This window comes from Protopterus annectens, chromosome 2.part0 (assembly GCF_019279795.1).
Source record: "Protopterus annectens isolate FY-2018-M chromosome 2.part0, PAN1.0, whole genome shotgun sequence".
Taxonomy (NCBI): domain Eukaryota; kingdom Metazoa; phylum Chordata; order Ceratodontiformes; family Protopteridae; genus Protopterus; species Protopterus annectens.
The window spans coordinates 223,791,956-223,813,652 of record NC_056728.1 but is presented as its reverse complement, the minus strand read 5'-3'; the positions used below and the strand labels follow the sequence as shown (position 1 = coordinate 223,813,652).

Here is a 21,697-nt window from a genome sequence, read left to right as displayed (position 1 = left end):
AAGGGAAGGGCTCAAAATTGGTAATGATTGGCTCCCAGCCAGAAGTGAAAGAACCTCCGTGAGCACCTGTCCATCCTGATGTGATAGTACGCATCCTGGAGATTGATCAAGCACATCCAGTCTCTGCCCTGCAAATAAGGCAGGATAGACTGAATCGTGACCATCCAGAATTTTGTCTTGGTTACTGACCACTTCAATTTGGATTGATCCAATATTGGTCTGAGGTCCCCAGTCTTTTTTGGCACTAAAAAAAACCTGGAATAAACTCCAGATTCAGACTGGTCTGGGGGAACTGGTTGACCGAATAATTTTCTTAGCAGTGTGTCTACCTGCACTGCTGCTTCCTCCCGCTGCGTGGGTGGGAAGTCAAGGAAGGCTTTTGGTGGATGGGGGAGGATCCTTGAACGGGACGAAATATCCTCTGTATATTATTCGCAGCACCCACTGATCTATAGTGATGGACTCCCATGCTAGTGGGTAAAGCGACAAGCGACCCCCGACTGCCTCCAGAGATGGACAGCCTGGCAAACCCCTCAGGGCTGCTGTCCAGGTTTATCCGAGAAAGGTTCTTGGGACCTAAAATTCCTAGGACACCCCCCCCCTACCTCTAGGGTGGCGTCTATCATATCCCCCTCTGCCTCGGGGGAGGGCGAGTCCTGAGCATCCCAGAAAAACGTCTGAGATTTGCAGAAAGTACAGTTTTGTACCTACCATAAATGTAGATGTCCGAGAGGTATGCATCTGCAGTCCTTACAAATGGGTTGTCCTGGCCTCAGGCAGCCCTTCGGTCGGCCGGATTCCAAAGTCTGGGTCTGGCCTCGGCTGATGTCGCACTTCACCCGTCATAGCTGCAGTTCAGCGGGTATAAAGGCATAAGCCGACGCCATTTTCCTCAGTGTTTCTTGCCCCAGACGCCAGGTGCCCTCAAGGAAGGCTAAATTTGGATAAATGCAAATGTTTCCAAACAATAGAGAGCAAATAGAAATAAAAGTACAGTTTTGTACCTACCATAAATGTAGATGTTCGAGGATTCCATTGCTGCAGTCCTGACTATTGGGTATAGTCCGCGTCCCAGTCGGCCCGAATACCAGAGTATAAGGCTGACGTCGGTCAGGGCGCATTAGACTGACGTCAGTACGTCAGGGTACTAATGCGCATGACCGACGTCATATCCTCAGTCTTTTCTTGCCCCAGATGTCAGAAGACCCAAAAGACAAGTCCCAAAACAACCTGCACCAAAAACATGTACAATATATATACAACAATATATACAAAAATGTAAGCATGTCAACTCACCTACACAACCACCCCTAAATACAGAGGGGAAGGAGGGAGGTTTGACTGCAGCAATGGAATCCTCGAACATCTACATTTATGGTAGGTACAAAACTGTACTATGTTCTTCGTCTTCCATTGCTGCAGTCCTGACTATTGGGTAGAATCCCAAAGCAGAGGTAAGGGAGGCTGGCAAATTAGAAAGTAGTAGGAGCTGACAACATGCCTTGTAAAACAGCTGTGGCAAAACCAGCCCTAGTCTTAGAGTAGATAGGAAGGTGATAATGCCTAGAGAAAGTATGCACTGAACTCCAAGTAGCTGCTTCCAGAATATCCTTAGTTGCCACCGCCCTTAGAAATGCTGTTGAAGTGGCAGTAGCCCTAGTGGAATGAGGCCTAATCCCAGCTGGAATCTCCTTGCCATGATGGGAATAACAAAATGCAATGCAAAAGCCAATCCACCTAGAAATAGTTTGTTTTGACACAGGCTTGCCCTGTGAACTCAAAGCAAAAGAAACAAGTAACTGCTGAGACTGCCTAAAATTCTTAGTCCTGCTCAGATAATAACGCAATTGCCTGTGTACATCTAAAGTGTGCAAAATCTTTTCCCCTTTATTTTGTGGTTCTGCAAAAACGAGGCGTAGGCAAATGAATAGTTTGGTTTAAAGCCACACTAGAAACCACCTTAGGCATAAAGGAAGGATTAGTACGTAATGATACCCTGTCCTTATGGAAAATCAAAAAGGGCTCTACTGCCATAAGGGCGTGCAACTCAGACACCATTCTTGCAGAAGTAATAGCCAACAGAAAAGCAGTCTTCCATGACAAATATTTCAATTCAGCAGTAGCTGCAGGCTCAAAAGGTTGTAGAGTAAGTTTTTCCAACACAAAATTGAGATCCCAAGCAGGAGTAGGAGCTCTACGTGGGGGTCTTATATTCTTTGCCCCTCTAAGAAACTGCTTGAACAAAGGATCGAAAACAAAGGTGGGTCACAATCATAGTGAGCTGAAATTGCTGCAGCATGAATCTTTATGGAAGAGAAGGACAAACCTTTGTCCAATAATTCAGTAAGATATTGAAGAGCCACACTCAAATTAGGCTCTGAAATCTCCAAATTCTTTGCTGTACTCCAAAATAAAAATCTCTTCCATTTTTCTGCGTACACTCTCCTAGTACTAGGCCTCCTAGCTTCCATAATCACATTTAAAACTTGTTGAGGAAGTTGAGGCCTGCTGTGTTTCAACACAGAATATGCCAGGCTGTCAGATGAAGAGAGTGAAGCTTGACATTGAGCAGATGACCGTCCTTCTGAGATAACAGATGAGGAATCAGAGGTAAAGGCCATGGAGGCTTCTTTACCAGACTCGGTAGAAGTGGGTACCAGTGTTGCCGAGGCCAATCTGGAGCTATCAAAATCATCCTTGGCCTGTCTTGTCTGACCTTTAAAAGTACCTTTGGAAGAAGCGGTAGAGGTGGAAAGGCATACACATGAAGGTTTTTCCAACTGAAAGACAGAGCATCCACTTTCCAAGCTGTGTGATGAAACCCCTTTGTGCAATACTTTGGCAGCTGGTGGTTTAGTGGAGAAGCGAACAGATCTATGTCTGGAGTTCCCCATGACACTGTCAATTTCTGAAATACATGAAGATCCAGTTTCCACTCGTGGGGATCCATGATTTGTCTGCTTAACACATCTGCTAAGGAGTTCTGTGCTCCTGGCAGAAACCTTGCCTGAAGAGTTAGATGCAAGCTTAGCAGTCTCCCATAAAATCATTGCTTGCCTGCATAGAGGATAAGAATGTGTTCCCCTTGCTTGTTGATGTACCACATGACAGTTGTGTTGTCTGTTAGAATCAACACCTGCCCTGGAAGAAGTAACTCCTTGAAAGCCATCAATGCAAACTGGACTGCTAACATCTCCTTCATGTTGATATGTAGATGCTGTAGTCTGGCAGGCCACTTGTCTTGTATCCACTTTCCATTTAGATGAGCTCCCCAAGCAATGTCCGAGGCATCTGTCGTTAGAATCTGACTTGCCTCTGGCCGGGTCACAGAGAGTCCCTTGTTTAGGTGACATTCCTGAGCCCACCACAAAATTCCTTTTGAATGCAAGGTATTATTTGAATGACAGTGTCCAAATCCTGGCAGTGCTGTGTCCATACATTCTTGAGATACCATTGCAGCTTCCTCATATGCAGTTTGGCATTGGGAAGCACCAGAATACAAGATGCCATGAACCCTAATGCTTGAAGGACTGTCCTTGCAGTCAGCACGGACTGATGAGATAGTTGATGGAAGTAAAGTGACAGACTCTTTTGTTTGTCCGGGGTTAAAAAGGCCATCTGGGCCGCTGTATTCAGTCTTACACCCAGAAAGCACATGTCTTGAGAGGGTACTAGACTGGACTTTATTTCGTTCACAGAATACCCTAGGCATCTTAGCACTGCTATCACATATTCCAGATGCTGTAGAAGGTCTTCCTTTTCTTGAGCCAGAATCAGGCAGTCGTCCAAGTAAGGATAGATTTGAATTCCTTGAAGCCTGAAGTAAGCTATCACTGGAGCCAGAACCTTTGTGAATACTCTGGGCGCAGTAGATAAGCCAAAGGGCAATGCAGAGAACTGATAATGAGAATTTCCAGCTCAAAACCGCAGATACTTTCTGCAACTTAGCCTGATAGGCACATGAAGGTAAGCTTCCTTGAGATCTAAAGTTACCATCCAGTGATCTTTGCCCAGCAGAGGTAAAAGCTGTTGTAACGTCAACATCTTGAACTTGGGAATGTCCAAAAACGTGTTGAGGAGAGATAAATCCAAAATTGGTCTCCACGTGTTCCCCTTCTTTGGTACAAGGAACAGGCGAGAATAAAATCCTAGGCCCCTTTCTGACACAGGGACTGGCTGAATGGCCCCTATGTGAAGTAACTGTAAAACTTGCTTGTGAGCCTCTTTTCTTTGCAGAGGAGGAACATCTGGCATGCCTTTGAAAGGAGGCATTGTATGGAAATAAAATCTGTAACCGTGGTGAATGATATCCAACACCCATTTGTCTTGAGTAATTAAATCCCAATTTTCTTTGAAAAGAGACAGTCTTCCCCCCAAAGGAGCTGCCAGACGAGAATCTGCTGGCAGCTGAAAAGACAGGTTATTGGGTCTGTTTACGAAAGGACTGACCCCTACCCTCACCAGAAGTCTGAGCAGGTGAACTCCCTGTTCTAGGCCTAAAGGAACTTTGAGCCCTGCCCCTACCACGTCTAGACCTACCCCTAGACTGAGAATCATAAGCAGGGTATGTCCACCCCTTAGCAGGCCAATTTCTACTAAACTTCGGTGGCTGCACCTGCAAAAAATCTTTAACAGTTTGCATAGACTTAGCTTTGTCCTCCATTTTCTTTAAAACAGCTTCCACAGGCGAACCAAACAACACATCAGACTGTAAAGGAGCATCCAAAATCCTTGTCTTAACATGCTCAGCTAAATTCTGATCCTTCAACCAGGCATGCCTGCGAAGAACAGAGCTGGTAGCAGCCACCCTCGAGGAGGCCTGTACAGCATCAAAACCACATTGCAAAGAATGCTTACCCACTTGTTCGGACACATGAACCAAATCCAGCAACTCTTTACACTCAATACCTTCCGCCAAAGCATCCACCTTAGATTTCAATTGTGAAACTGACAATTCAAAGCTCTCATGGCTAGAGTGGAAGAAGTATACACTTTCTTTCCCCACCTATCCAAAGCCCTTGCCTCTTTATCAGTGGGGACAGGATTTTTAACCACAGAAGCTTTTACACCCTTAGGCCCCTGGGAAATAGTTTCTGGGTCCGCCCTAGGACTCTTAAACAAATATTTATGAGCTTCGGGCACCCTATAATACCTATCAGGTTTAACAGGAGCAGGAGGCAAAGAGTCAGGGTTCAGGGAAGCCTCTGCAAAAACATCTTCCACCACATTCAACACAGGAGGAATAGCTAAAGGCCTATGCTGGGGTAAAACAAGCACTCCCTAAGCCTTTTCCTGGAGTCAGAGTAATCCTGGCCTTCCCATTTAAAGTGCTCCCTCATGGAATGCAAGGTCTCTGAAAATGAAAAATCCTCAGGTGGAGACGCTGTAGGAGTGGAATCATCCACATCAGAATCAGAATAGGTAGGATACTCCTGCAAATCTTCCACAGAAGATTCTGAAGCCTCAGAACACTGTTCCAAACTCTCAAACTCAGGTTCCACCCTAGGCCTCTTATCAGGCGGGGGCATAGAACCCCTAATCATAGTAATCAAATCTTCTGCCATCTTAAGCATATGTTTCTTAGGCACAGAACCTGAAATGGTAGGAGAAGCTCCCACTGAAGCTGAAGGAGGCCTACCCCTCATAGAAGGTTTAGCAACAGAAGGAGAGGCCCTAACTACCTTGGGAAGAGAGGGAAGAACAGTCACTTGAGAAGCCCCCTCAGCCTGGCCTACCTCCTGAGAAGGCACATCCTGTAAGAGTATAGTTTCTGCCTGGGACTCCATGGAAACTCCTGGCAAAACCTCCGGCTCCACTGAGCCTTCCAAGGAACCGACGTCCGGGACTGCCGGTTCCTCAACCCTAGGCTTCACAGTTTTATCCTTGCGCTTCTTGGAAGCGCCGGAGCATCCGACGGCATTTTATAATTGCAACGCTTCCCAAACACTAACCTGGCACAGTCTAACCTCCTCTTAATAGTGCGTTTGTTAAACCTAGCACAAGAGCGGCAACCAACAACGCCGTGCTCAGGCCCTAAACAAGGTATACACAAGGTATGATAATCCCTATGAGGTATCTGTTTCCCACAAGAAATACAGTTATTCACTTTTTCTGACATCCGGTAAAATACTGAGGCAAGAAAACCAAAACGTTCCCCAACGGGCTACTTAGCCAACTCTGTTTCGGTCTGAAACTCCGGTTTCGGAAATATTTCAGTACGCCAACCTGCACTCGCAAAACTGCTTCTGCATCGGACCATGCGGCAAAAAAGACTGAGGATATGACGTCGGTCATGCGCATTAGTACCCTGACGTACTGACGTCAGTCTAATGCACCCTGACCGACGTCAGCCTTATACTCTGGTATTCGGGCCGACTGGGACGCGGACTATACCCAATAGTCAGGACTGCAGCAATGGAAGACGAAGAACATCATGTATATACATATATACAAACAAATACACCATAATAGATTCCCCCAGCTAGCTTAAAGATGGGCAAATACCCTAGGAGTACCACAGAGGGGAAGGAGGGTGGGTAATCCTGACTGCAGATGCATACCTCTCGGACATCTACATTTATGGTAGGTACAAAACTGTACTATGTCCTTCAAGGATGCATCTGCAGTCCTTACAAATGGGTAGAATACCATAGCCAAACTGGGGGAGGAGGCACTAGGAAGGCACTATGAGTTTATGGTGTAGTTAAGATCCCTTGCAAAATAGCAGTGGCAAACCCTGCTCGGGATCTGGAGTATAAAGGTAGATTATAATGCTTGGCAAATGTATGCACGGAGCTCCAAGTAGCAGCCTCTAAAATGTCTTTGGTAGCCACTCCTCGTAAGAAAGCTGTAGTAGTGGCTGTAGCCCTTGTGGAGTGAGGTCTGATGTTTTCTGGAGTTACCTTTCCATGAAAGGAGTAACAGAATCTAATGCAATTTCCTATCCATTTTGAGATTGTTTGTTTTGAAATTGCTTTTCCTTCCATCCCTGTTGCATATGCTACCAGAAGCTGGTCAGTTTTTCTATTGTTCTTGGTTCTGTCCAGGTAGTAGCGCAATTGTCTGTGTACATCCAATGTATGCAGCAGTCTTTCCCCCCTGTTCTGCGGATTGGGGAAGAATGTTGGTAGGTGTATTGCCTGGTTTAATGATACCCTGGAGACCACCTTTGGCATAAAGGTAGGATTAGTTCTCATGGACACTCTATCCTGATGGAAGATAAGGAAGGGCTGTACTGCCATTAATGCCTGTAATTCAGAAACCCTTCTAGATGAAGTGATTGCCAGCAGGAATGCAGTTTTCCAAGATAAGTACTGTAATTCCGCCATTGCTGCTGGTTCAAAAGGGGGGGGGGGGGGGAGTGTCAACTTTTCTAACACAAAGTTCAAGTCCCATGTAGGCAATGGTGGTTTCCTCGGTGGCTTTACATTTTTAATTCCTCTGAAAAACTGCCCGAGTAGAGGTTGAGAAAAGACTGGAGGATCCATGTTGTATTCTGCTGAAATTGCTGATGCATGAATCTTTATGAAGGAGTAAGACAGACCACTGTGGAAGAGCTCTGCTAAGTATTCCAGGATGTTAGCTATGTTTGCCAATGATGCATCTACTCCTTTTGTTGCACTCCAAATGAGATATCTTTTCCATTTTGCTGAATAGGTTTTCCTTGTTAAGGGTCTGCGAGCCTCCAAGATAATGTCCTTAACCCTTTGAGATAAATCTGGGTTATTTTGCTTTATGTAATGTTCCAAGCAGCTAGTTGCAGTGTTTTCAAGTTTGGATGCAGGATTTTGAAGTTGTTCTGTGTTAGCAGTAGAGGTAGTAGGGGTAGAGGCCATGCGTGTTCCCGGGACATACTCCTCAGTAGCGGGTACCAATGTTGCCTCGGCCAGTCTGGAGCTATCAAGATGATCCTCGGGTGATCTTCTTTGATCTTCAGTAGCACTTTGTGCATCAAAGGGAGAGGTGGGAATGCATATGCTGTTAGGTTTTCCCAACTGAAGGATAGGGAGTCCACCTTCCAAACAAGTGGGTGGTATGTCCTTGTGCAGAATTTGTTCAATTGGTGGTTGTGTGGGGATGCGAACAGGTCTCTCTCTGGCAGTCCCCATTTCCTTGTGATGGTTTTGAAGATGTCTGGATGCAGCATCCATTCGTGGGCATCCATGGTGGTTCTGCTTAAGATGTCTGCTAGTATATTTTCTTTTCCTGGCACAAATATGGCCTGGAGTTGAATGTTGAAGCTCAGGGCCACATTCCAGAGGTCCATTGCCATCCGGCATAGAGGATATGAATGTGTGCCTCCCTGTTTGTTGATATACCACATAACTGTGGTGTTGTCCGTCCTTATCTGCAAATGACCCTGTTGAAGAAATGGTTTGAATGTCTGAATTGCCTGTTTTACTGCCAGCATCTCTTTTTGATTTATGTGTAGGTTCATCTGGTCTTGAGTCCATAAGCCTTGTATGCACTTGTCCACCATGTGTGCCCCCAACCGAGGTCTGAGGCGTCCGTGGTGATAGTCTGGCTTGGGTGAGGCCTGTGGAAGGGCAGTCCTTTGTTCAGTTAACAGGCCTGGGCCCACCACTGGAATTCTTGCTTCAGGCATGGAATTACTGGAATTTGGGTTTCTAGGCTGTGCTTGTGCTGAGACCATAAATTCCTCAGGTACCATTGCAACTTCATCATATGTAGTCTGGCATGTGGGATTAATATTATGCAGGATGCCATGTAACCCAGGGCTTGCAGGATTTTCCTTGCCGTAAGCTGGTTCTGCGTTGTTAATGCCATGAAATAGAGTGGTAGCTGCTTCTGTTTTTCTGCTGTGAGGAATGCCATCTGGTTTGATGTGTCCAGTTCTGCACCCAAGAAGGTTATCCTTTGAGATGGTATCAGCCTTGACTTTTTTATGTTGACTGTGTATCCCAGGGCTTGCAGCAGGTGAATAACCTTTTCCAGATCTTTTGCTAATTTGTCTTTGCTGTCCGCTTGTAACAGGCAGTCGTCCAGGTATGGATAAATTTGAATTCCCTGAAGCCTGCAATGAGCAATTACTGATGCCAGGCATTTCGTGAATACTCTGGGCGCAGTAGATAAGCCAAAGGGCAATGCTGAGAATTGATAATGCTCTGATCCTGCAAGAAATCTGAGGTATCTTCTGCAATTTGGTCGTATGGGGACGTGCAGGTATGCCTCCTTGAGATCCAGAGTCACCAGCCAAGACTCCTTGCCCAGCATGGGAAGAAGTTGCTGTAGGGTCAGCATTTTGAATTTTGGAACAATGAGATATGTGTTTAGAGCGGACAGGTCGAGGATAGGTCTCCATTGGTTTTCCTTTCTTGGTACTAGGAAAAGCCTTGAATAAAATGCTTGTCCCATAGCCGGTACCTTTTCTATAGCTCTCATCCTTAGTAAGTGGTCTATTTGGTGTAGAGCGTTTGTCCTTTGATTTGGAGGTAGGTTTGGCATTCCTCTCTTCCTTGGAAGAGTATGGAAGTGAAACCTGTAGCCCTTGTCTATTGTCTGTAAAATCCATTTGTCTCCTGTAATGTAATGCCAAATTTACTGAAAATAAGGCTAGCTTTCCGCCTAAGGGTGCTGCCAGTTGTTCCCTGGTAGGCGGTTTCAGAGCCAAGTCACTGTGATTGTCCTGTGGAAGTGGTAGTGGCTGGATCTGTGGCAGTAGTTCCCTGGCTGTTAGGGTGCCACTGACGTCCCCTGTAGGCACCTCTGGATTGACCTCTGCCTCAAGGGCGTCTATTTCTGCTTCTTTGTGCTCTGGTGGTGTCTGGAAAGGACCAATTCTTGGAAGGCCAGTTCCTACTAAACCTCGGAGGCTGGACCTGTAAGAAATCCTTGACTGTCTGGACAGATTTAGCTTTTTCTTCCACCTTCTTCAACACTTGCTGTGCAGGGGAACCAAACAAACTGTGCTTTTCCATGGGAGCATCTAGAAGCTTTGACTTTACATGGTCTGGTAAGGATTGCTCTTTTAACCATGCATGCCTTCTAATCACTGTACCAGTCATAGCTGATCTAAAGGAAGCCTCCAGTGCACCATAGCCGCATTTTAAGGAGTGATTACTGACCTGCTGAGTGTTATGCACCAAATCCTGAAGGGACTTACGGTCTAAAGGCTCAGGCGAAGACAGTTTTTTAGTGAGCTGATCTAACAGAAATTCCTGATACTGAATCATGTGGAATTGACAGTTTAAGGCCCTAGCCGAAAGAGTAGCAGAAGTATAAACTTTTTTACCCCATCTCTCCAATGCCCTAGATTCTCTTTCAGAAGGGAGCGGGTTTTTGGCAGAGGCAGCTGCTACAGCTTTGGGGCCCTGTGAAATAGTTTCAGGATCTGCAATAGGAGCCTTATACAAATTATAATGTGTGTCCGGAACCCTGTAGTATCTGTCGGGCTTAGCAGGGGCCGGAGGCAGTGAGTCAGGGGCAGTACAAGCATCATTAAAAGCATCATCCACAACTGTAAGCACTGGAGGAATAGCTAAAGGCCTATGTTGTGGTAAATGTAAAAAGGTCCTAAGCCTTTTCCTAGAGTCTGAAAAATCCTGGCCCTGCCATTGAAATTGTTCCCTCATAGCATGCAAGGATTCACCAAAAGAAAATTCCTCTGGAGGGGAGGCAGAAGGTATGGAGTCCTCTGCATCAGAGTCCTCATATGTAGAGTAAGGGCCTTCTGGAGGGTTTGTATTTTCTGAATCATCAGAGGAGTAATCTGAAGAATCTGGCTCAGGGGGCTCTGCTCTAGGCCTCTTCTCTGAAGGTGGGTGAGAGGCCCTGTCAGGGTGAGACTGGGTTCCCCTGATCAAAGAAATGAGATCCTCTGCTAGACTAAGCATTTGAGTACTAGAGCTAGGCCTGTGAGAGGGGGTTTTAGCAGGCATGGCCTTTGAAGATTTAGCTGCTTTAGCCCTGGCAAAAGCCTTGATTGACATGGATGCAGGGGGCCTAGCAGTTCCATGTGCAGGAGAAGATACATCTAAGGGGATAGTATCTGATAAATCCTAAGAAACTGTAAGAACAGGTGGATTTTCCGTAGCAGATTCAGCCATGCTGGAAGAGGCCTCGGTAGAAGGAGGCATGCTTTCGGCCGAAGGAAGAACCGCGGACTCGGTTTCGGCCGAAACCTCGACACTCGCGGTAGGTTTAACTTTTAGTTATGTACTCACCATAACTTCAGATGTTTGGGATCCATCTCGCCTACATTCTGAATGATGGGTTCGGAGCCGATCCTCGCTTCCGACGGGCACGCTATGCCAAAGAGCGAAGTCTCTTATTGGCTGAGCTTACTATATCCCAGGATGCACCACTACCAGTCCCCCAGATCTAGTTTGTCCGCATACATGCACACATGCATACCTTGCTTATATAACATCGTCAGATGAAACAAGATAAAAACAGTTGAACTCAAAACCGCTCAATCTCTTCTGGTCTGCAAGGCAGGGGAAGGAGGGTGGGTATCAGGAATGTGGCGAGATGGATCCCAAACATCTGAAGTTATGGTGAGTACATAACTAAAAGATGTTATGTGATCCTATCTCGCCTACATTCTGAATGATGGGACAGCGCCCCTAGCACCTGAATCCTGGGTGGCTCACTGGAAAACACTCCTGAGTACCGTGGAACCAAATGATGCTCGTCCTTTAGATGCCACATCCAATTTGTAGTGGGAAATGAAAGTGTGCGGGTTGGACCAAGTAGCCGCAGCACAAATTTCCGATATAGCGAGCTTGGAATGAAAGGCTATAGAAGTAGCCATAGCTCTGGTAGAATGAGCTTTGATAGATGATGTAAGATGTTTATTCGAAGAAGAATAGGCCTGAGTTATGCAATCCCTGATCCATTTTGAGATTGTAGCTTTTGTGATGGTTTGTCCCAATTTATTATCTGAGAAGGACACAAACAACTGGTCTGACTTACGGGGTTGTTGAGTCCTGTCTAAATAGAAGCGTAATTGCCTGTGAACATCCAATTTATGGAGAGTGTATTCTGCTTCATTAGAGAATTTTGGAAAGAAAACTGGTAGTTCTAGAGATTGTTGAAGACAGAAACTAGAACAGACCTTTGGGACAAAGGATGGATTAGGCCTAAGTGATACTCTATCTTTGTGGAAAATCAAACGGTGGTTTAATAGACAGGGCTTGAAGCTCTGAGACTCTTCTTGCAGAAGTAATAGCCACTAAAAATGCCGCTTTCCAAGACAGATATTTTAATTCGCATGTAGCAGCCGGTTCAAAAGGGCGAGATGCTAATGCGCCAAGCACCAAATCAAGATCCCACGGAGGTGCAGGATGAAAAACTGGTGGTCTTAACAGACTCGCACCTTTAATGAATGTTTTGCATAGTCTGCTGCTCATCAAAGGAGGGTCCGTGGATTCATGGAATTTAGAGATAGCAGCTAGTTGAACTTTAATAGTTGAGACAGAAGATCCCTGATTAAACAGGGATGTTAAGAATTTCAAAACCTCTGGGACAGGAGCAGTGATAGGGTCTAAGCCCTTGAGTTGTGCCCAGATAGCAAACCTCTTCCACTTACTGATGTACAATTTGTTAGTGGTGGGTTTGTGGGTCAAGATAAAATGTGAACAACTTCCGGGTCGAGTGTGTGACTTCTAACTAAGGTTGGAAGTGGAGGAGCCAAGCTGTCAATTTCAGAGATTGAAGGGACTGATGCCAATGTCCCGACTGATGGATTAGCAATTCCGGGATGAGGTCTAAGGTCCACGGATCGTCCACTGCATGCTTTTTCAGGTAAGGAAACCATATCTGACGAGGCCAGTATGGGGCAATCAGAATCATTGAAGACCCTAGTTGAGAAGCTTTTTGAATAACTTTGGGAAGGAGTGGAATTGGAGGAAAGGCATAAAGTAGCCCTGTTGGCCAAGGTTGTGCTAGAGCATCCATGGCTGGTACTTCCTGATGTGGAATCAAGGAGAAGAACCTTTGGCACTTGGTGTTTTGTGGAGTTGCAAATAGGTCGCAGCACGCGTGCCCCATCTCTTGAAAACCTGGGCTGCTACTGTGCGGTTTAGAGACCATTCGTGAGGAGAGAGAATTGTCCTGCTTAATTTGTCCGCCAATACATTTGACTTTCCGGGATGTGGGTCGCTACCAAGAAGCGGTTGGTAGCTACAGCCCATTCCCACACTCTCATGGCCTCTCTGCAAGGGGTACCATCTCGTCCCCCTTGTTTGTTCAGATACCAAACCACCGACATGTTGTCTGTGTGGATGGCGATGATGCCCTGAGGAAGAAACTTGTGTAAGGCCTGTAGGGATAGAAGTACAGCCCTCATCTCCAACACGTTGATGTGGAGAAGAGCTTCGTCCGGAAGCCAGGAGCCCTGAACTAGCCTGCCCAGACAATGCCCCCACCCTATCTGGGAGGCATCTGTCGTCAGGGTAACCACTGGAGGGAGAACAAAGGGTTTTCCCTGATCCAAGTTGGATGTTTGAAGCCACCAGCGAAGGTCCCTTTGCATATTTCCGTAATCATGATGTGATGATTGAGGGAAGATCCTGAAAGGACCATTGAGTTGACAAGAGCCACTGAAGAATCCTCATGTGTAACCTTGCTAGAGGAACTAAAGAACCGTGGCAGACATTGAGCCTAGAACCTGTAGGACCATCCTGGCTGGGGCTTTGGATCTCGAGATCAGAGCTTGAACTTGGCCCTGTAAAGTTCGGATCCTTTCGGCAGGAAGAAAGACGCCAAGATCAATCTTGAGTCTATCTCTGCTCCTATAAACTTTATGCGCTGAGAGGGCAGCAAGACAGACTTTGACCAATTGAATGTAATCCCCAGGGAAACACCCAGGGAGATGGTGGCTTTGAGGTTGTCCATTAGTAGATGCCTGGTGGTGGCAGTCAGGAGCCAGTCGTCGAGATAGGGAAACACTTGGAATCCAAGACTCCTCAGGTGAGCCGTCACTACTGCCAAACACTTGGTGAACACCCTGGGGCTGTGGTGAGACCAAAGGGCAGAGCACAAAATTGGTAATGACTGACTCCCAGGCTGAAGCGCAGATACTTTCTGGACGCCTGATGTATCGGTATGTGATAATAGGCATCCTTGAGGTCTATGGAGCACATCCAAACATCCTTCTCCAACAACGGGAGAATGGATTGCAACGTGACCATTCGGAATTTGGATTTCGTGACGGATTGGTTCAATCTGCTGAGATCCAATATTGGTCTCAGGTCCCCTGTCTTTTGGCACTAAAAGAACCTGGAGTAATTTCCTGATCCGATCTGGTCTGTGGGGACCGGTTGGATGACTCCTTTTTCTAGCAGCTTTAAAGCTTCTGCGGCTGCTATATCCCTTTGACTGGGTGGTGGGTCCGGGATTCTCTTGGACGGAGGGGTGAGTATTTGAATGGGATGGTGTAACCTCCGGCAATGATCCGGCACCCATCTGTCCTGAGTGATTGACTCCCAGGCTTTTAGGTGCTTGCAAAACGACACCCGACTGGCTCGAGCAGCACAGCCGGGCAATCCCTCATGTTGTGTGGGAGGCTGAAGAGCCACGAAAGGACTCGGGTCTCCAGAATGCGGAGCCCTCTGCCGCCTCTGGGACAGCATCTCGCTGAAAAATTTACCCACCCTCTGCCTCTGGACGTGTAATCTTCCTGCTGTTGGGAGAAAAACTTGCGAGATTTTCGAACCACATTTTCCCTTTGGCCTTGGGGTAAGGCCGAAAGGGAGTGGAATAACGGGCCCCTACGGCAGATAACATTTTCCCTCTTGCTCACAGCGGGTAAGCGTGTCTTTCACCTTGGGACCAAACAATGAGGGCGCATGAAATGCAGCGTCGGCGCAGGAAGTCTTGAAGGCCTCCGAACTGACACAAGCGGAGCCAGGCTTGTCTCACGAGAGCCACGCCTGTGCCCCTTCGGCCGCATAGGAAATGAGCCTCATGGACGAGTTAGAAATTGACGTAAGGATAGCCAACTGAGAGCTAACCGACTGGGCTAGCTGCTCAGGTAGGTTACCGAGAGGAATCTGACAACTCCTTGACCAGATCCCTCTGAAGCCTGGTAAAATGTGCCAAATAATTCAGAGACCTTAAGGTAAAGGCCGCTGAAGTCAGGGTGCGCTTTCCTATCCATACTCCTAGACTCCTTATTAGGAGGATGGATGGACGTTGAAGCCTCTGCCACGTCCTGTTGTGTAGCAGATGCCACCACCATGGCATCTACAGCCACGCCTTTAGTAAGGAACTCCTTCTCGGGGTGCAGATAAAAATTTATTTGGACGAGAAGGGACTGGTTCCACGGTATCTGGATGTTCCTACGCCGACCGGCCAAACTAAATCCAGAAGCTCATCAAGGGCGGAGACACCCAGGAGGCGGAGGGCTGAGCCCCAAAGGCCTTGAGGAGCACTGACTCGTCAGCAGAGGGGTTTGGATATCCAGCCACCTCGTTGTTTGAGGATCTCTAAGATGTCTGCAAATGAGACATCATCCGAGGACGACTTAGGGACCCCTCTGCATCATCCATATCAGTGTCGATGTAATAGACTCGGGGAGTCCACGTGCTTCCTCTTGCACGATCTCTTCCTTGGGGTTCCTCTGAAGACAACTCGAAGAACCCTCAGGAGGAGGGGAACCCCACTGGGGTAACCTCAGGCCTCGGGCTCCGCTGGCTACGGACAGGGAACTGCCAAAGACCCAGTCTCCACGCCCAGGGAAGGTGCTGGTAAACCGAGAGATGGCAAGAGGACTTGGCCAAAGCACTCCTCATGGCCCTGAAAGCCGGACCCCAGAATCCTGGGAGTGTCCGGACTCGAGCCGTGATAGCCGACGGAAGTCCCGCAGCGAAGCACCGAGGGAGGCTCGGAACCGAAAGCATAGGTCCCAAACATCACCCCGGGTCCAGCCGAAGAAGTCCAAACTCGGACCCGAGGTCGGGTTGGAGTAAGGGTCGGAGCCGACCCTGAGATCTCCACCGGCTCCAACAGCACCTGCTCCGACGGAGCGAAGCAGTCGGAGGAGGAATGGCAATGGGTGGGCCAAGGTCATCGGCTCAAACCAGCTGGGTCGGAACCGAAACAAATTTTGGAAGACTGGGGACTGGAACAGTCTTTGGAGCACCCTGTCTATATCAGAATCCGACATCCTCAAGACCGAGAGGAAACAGAACGGGTTCGAAGGCCTCTCCAACGGCCCCAAAGGGCTAGGGGACCGGCTCGAGGCGACTCGATGAGTATCGGCGCCGAGGAATACTCACAGCAGATTCCATCGGTGCCGAGGTAGACTTGGCGCCGAGGAGGAAGTGTCTGAGGGCGACCCTTGTCGGCTCCGAGCAGTGGAGCCGGCGAAGGTGACCCGCCTCGATGCCCCAGCCATCGGCCGAAGCCAGAGGAGTCGATACTGGTGGCATCGAGGCAGACCGTTCAACCTCGGCTCGAAGTCTTTGGAGCCGAAGGAGAGGCCTGCCTAAGTTTCTTGGCAGTCGGATCCGACGGACTGGTCGGAACCGAAGCCCTTTTCTTTTTGGTCGGAGCAGGAGAGGATGCCAAGGCTTCTTCAAAGGAAGGTTTAACTAACCCCTTAAGAATCAATTTATTTTTCCTCTCCTGGAGGACCCTTGAGGAAAAAGCGTGACATACACTGCATGACTCCTGCAAGTGCTTTGCCCGAGACAATATACACAGAGCGAATGATCGTCTGTGATAGACATTTTAAACCCGCATTTCGAACATTTTTTAAAGCCCGAAGGCCTAGGGGTTTGAGACATGATAATACACAATTCTAGTCACTCTGACAGGAAAGTAAACCACTAAATTCTTACTGCTGATAAATCTAAGCTTACAGTAATATCTAATGCACACACTTCCTGTAAAAAAGAACAGGGAACTCTAACCAATTATAGAATTACTGGAGACCCTGTAAAGTATTAAGGTTGATAGTCCGGGAAGGCCCTGGATGGAGGGGGGGCCGAAAACAAACTCAACCCAGTCACACACAACAATATAACAATCCAAATCGTACACAAAGTTAGCGATAGCCGTTAAAACAGCTTTTCTGAGCAAAAACAGCAAAAAACTGACAGAAAAGTTAGTTAATAAAAACTACTCAGCCCAGCCAGCTCGAGACCACGTCTTCGCAGGGAAGCGGCAAGCGAGACCAGGGGGACGGGTAGGGGAGCATCCTGGGATATAGTAAGCTCAGCCAATAAGAGACTTCGCTCTTTGGCATAAGCGGGAGCCGAGGGATCGGCTCCGAACCCATCATTCAGAATGTAGGCGAGATAGGATCACATAACATCCACGGTTTCAGCCGAAACCGCGGACCGTGAGTGTCGGTCCTTTTCCTTACGCTTTTTAGCTAAATGCGAAGTCGGAGTCTCCGACGGCATGTTATAAGCAAAATCGGAGCCGAAAAACTCCTCTGCAAACTCTAACCGACGTCTAAGTGTTCGTCGGTTGAAGGAAGCACAGGCTAGACAAGCTGCTACGTCGTGGTCTGGGCCTAAACAAGGTAGGCAGTAAGAGTGGAAATCTTTATGAGGTATTTGTTTCCCACAAGTTAAACAGTTATTCACTTTTTCTGACATCGGCTGAGGCAAGAAAGAGTCCCCAACGGGGTACTTAGCTTTCTAGAAGTCTTCGGTAGTAGCAATCTCTGGTTCTGACCGACCGGCACTTGCGAACCGCTTCTGCTTCGGGCGCCACGCGGCAAGAAAGACTGAGGAAAATGGCGTCGACTGATGCCTTTATACCCACTGAACTGCAGCTATGACGTCGGGTGAAGTGCGACATCAGCCGAGGCCAGACCCAGACTTTGGAATCCGGCCGACCGAAGGGCTGCCTGAGGCCAGGACAACCCATTTGTAAGGACTGCAGATGCATCCTTGAAGGACATCCACATCTTCTTCTGGTCTCACTGGTTCCTGGAAAAAGACTTTTGAGGCGGTGAGAAATGGATCCCGATGGTACAGTCTTCCCGTCCTTCTCACTCTGGACCAAAGTCTCTCGAAACGGTCTTCCCAAAAAGGGAAGAACCATCATAAGGGGCACTGGCAAGACGCCTTGAAGGGCTCCGAGTACTGACCTAAGCGGAGCCAGGCATGGCACCGGATGGCAACACCTGACCCTGCTTGCCCGTGCGGCTTCCTCCGTGGCATGAGCAAACGCATAGACATGTTGACTACAGATTTTAGGGTGGCCATTCATGCAAACGTCTTCCTGTCCTCTGCCGACATGGACCCTGGGGTCGACTCAGTGACTTTCTTGACAAGATCTCTCTGGAGTCAAATAACCTGTGCCATGTAGTTCAGCGCCCTCACACAGAAAGTCGCTGAAGCATAAACTCGCTTCCCAAAACGATCCAATGCTCTCGACTCTCGGTCAGGTGGATGGACCATGGAACTCTCCGGGGCGAGTTCATTCTTGTGGCCACTGCCACCAGCATAGTATCTACACAGGACCCCTTGTGCCAGTGTAACTTGTCCACCTGGTGGGGGGGTTTAAGATCTTGTCCAGACAGGTTGGTATTTGCTCTATGGTGTCTGGCTCATTACACATCCTAGATGTCATCAAATCCACAAGCTGATCAGCAGGAGGGGACACCCAAGAAGTAGATGGGCCTGAGCCGAATGCTCCAGAAACACAGACTCGTCAGCGGTTGGTTTTGGGGCGGACCATCCCCCTCTTTGGCGAAAGATCTCCACAATGTCTCCAAATGAAACATCCCTGGGGGGGGGGGGGCGTGATCTTGGGGAACCTTCCCCTTCATCCAGGTCCATGTCTTTGGTGAGGGACTTCTGGAGGAGAGTCCAAGTGCCTTCTTTTACACATATGCTTGCAGGGGGGGGGGGGGGGCTCCTCGGGGGAACTATCTGGGGAGGTCTTGCAGGCAGGTTTGTTCCAAGGCCTGAATGTCCTGGGACACTACAACTATGGCCTGTCCCTGAGAGGGCAAGATGGTCGGACCTACACTCAAGGCCGGGGGGGGGGGGTCTGAATGGACTCCAAAGGTGAAATAGTCAGAAGACTTGACCCTGCGAGAACCCTCTCCACCATGTTGAATACTGAGGGGGACTGGACCTCCTGGCTGAACTAGCAGAAGCCACTCCACACTTATACGACTGGGGAGTCGGAGTTGAGACACCGAGGGGAATGGTTCTCTATGACAAGCTCAGAGCAGAGCGCATTCCTCCGGATCCGACCCCGAGGCTACAGCTTCGAGAGCTCGGATCCGATCTAGTTAGGTCCGACACACTGAAGGCACCGGCCGGCGTCGAGGTACAGGGTACCATCGGCGCTGACCCCTCGACTCTGACCATCCTCAGATCCAACAACTCCAAAACCACAGGTTGGATCAGAGAAGGAGTGAGAGGTCTAAACACTGGCTGGAATGCATCCACTCCAGTGGGAGAAGGCCCTGGCAAGACCCCCACCTGGATTTGAGTGCGGATAAACCTCAGCATCATCTTGTTCATCTTCGCTTCCGACAGGCTCCGTGTAGAGCGGGAGGATGCTGACGAAGTGGGCCAGGAAAGCCGGTGGGGAGAAGGCCTAGGGGATGACCAGCAAACCTGTACCTCTGGCTAATGGGAGAACCTAGGGGACCCAAGTCGAGGTGTCACTGACCTGGAAACAGGCTTAACCTTCGGCGGTGAGCCAGCCTCCAACAAGCGGTCAGGGGAGCACTTGGGAGGTTGGTCCTTCTTGGCTTTATCCCCTTCCCGGAGCCTTTTGGTGGGAGGGTGAGTCCCAGAGGCCCTGGAAGGGGAAGCAGCAGCCGCTGCTTTCTTAGCAGGGGAAGATGGGACTCACAGTCCCAGCATTGGAGGGCAACAGGTCCATTACAATCAGTTTGTCCTGCCCGTCCTTAAGTACTCTGGGATTAAACCCAGTGCAAATGGGAAAGGGGGACTGGAGGTGAGCCACCCCCAAACTAACCATGCACAGAGTGTGGCCATCTGCTGGGGAAAGCTTATAGCCACACTCTGTGCACCTGTTGCAGCCTGGCTTTGGGGCATCCGCCATGCCTCAGCCGGCCCAAAAACACACACACACACACACACACACACACACACACACACACACACACACACACATATGTACCACATTGAAACAGAAGAGGGGAGGAAAGATATGTCTACAAGAACTTCGCTATGGAGAACCACGAGAAAGTATAGCAAGGTTAGAAGTACAAAACAGAGATAGAAAAAGCCAAAAAAGGGAACTATATACTGCTGAAAAACACCACTTAACTCGATGGAGCTCGGACCATGCTGCTTCCTCTCAGGCAGCAAAAGAGATCTGAAGGGACACAGGGGGGCATTATGGGCAAGGGGAAGAGCATGGAGCTCGGAGCTATAGCTGGAAAATGCAACCATGCCAGATCAGATATGGATCTGGGGACCCACAGGTTGAAGAACAAATGAAGTAAACTACTTCAGATCCTGCATTTCAGAATATCTACTGAAATGTTCCCCAAGAATTATTGTGATACAGCCCAACATACAATCTCAGTTTTAAATTCCTTAACATTAGTTTACTCCCCTTAGGATATACAATTCCCAACTGATCAATTTGTCTTCTTACCATTACAGTCACCTTTGCCAATAAACTTTATACCCATCCTTACAGAGTTCTAATAAAGGCACAAGCAAGAGAGGTATAAAAAGTAACATGGGAAAGACTACATCATATTCAGTGATCAAAGAGTAGAAAGCCAGAAAGAATGCAATGAAATGCAAAACTACTGTAAAATCAATAAAAAAATAAATGTTTCACCTTGACAAATCTCCATGTTTTAATTTAATTACTGCAAAAATTGTGTGTCTGAGCCTGTTTAAAAAGTTACCAGCAAGTCTTCTTAAATTGAGTATTTTACCTTGTATCCTTCTGGAAACATGGCATCCAATTCTTCATCAGAAAGGGGCCTGTTTCTTTCATCAATTTCTCTCTCCCAACGCCAGGCCTGAAGCTGCTCTGGTGTCATACTCATTAAATGACCTGAAATTTAAAAGAAAAAAAAAACTTTACATGTACACTAAACAATCTACTAAGCTTTCCCTGCAAGTAGCTTTTCCTCCCAGGATTCACATCATAAAAAGGGTCTTGTCTAGAAACAGGTAACAACTGGACTTTCACTGTTTATCAACTTAATATAACTATAGATGATTGAATATGATCACAACTTCAATGATATCTGTCACAGGCAAAGTCATAGGTCTGGCAAGGGTTTCAGTGCTCTTCTCCCAACTCCAATGCAGACAATGCATCCTCCACTCCTAATGTGTGTCCATGCCGTGATATAAAGGAAACTCTAAGGTTAATCATCTGTTGTTTCTTGTACCCACCCATATACGTCCCACACTTGGAAGTAAAGATATTTTCAACTATTACACTGCACCTATATCCTTTGAGACAGAGTATGGCCTACCAGCAGGTCACCCAACTTCTTATGGGCAGAGGCTCCCTTGTACTCTGTAGGGGACAGAACAAAACTCACTTTGGCTGAAGCCAGAAATAAAAAATGGTGTCCCACCTCAGCACCAAATGTCCACGAGGGGAAAGTAGGATCAGAAACTGGATTACAGCAGTAGCTACATCTGAACATCTACAATTAGATTAATGCAGGTAGTGTTCATGGTGCAACAGGTAGTAAAGAAAAGTTGTACAAAGTCTTACCATAACCATAGATGTTCTTCTCTTCACTGCTGCAGTA

At 47.8% G+C, this 21,697-nt stretch overlaps 1 protein-coding gene across 1 annotated transcript in view; it reads right to left on the bottom strand.

Annotated features, from left to right (window-relative positions):
* Positions 1-21,697, bottom strand: part of SF3B1 (splicing factor 3b subunit 1) — a 1,956,191-nt gene that overhangs the window by 1,609,518 nt on the left and 324,976 nt on the right. Inside the window, exon 3 of the mRNA XM_044060306.1 lies at positions 20,861-20,982. Within this exon, the coding sequence (XP_043916241.1) occupies positions 20,861-20,982 (122 nt within the window). The remainder of the gene's footprint in view (positions 1-20,860; positions 20,983-21,697) is intronic.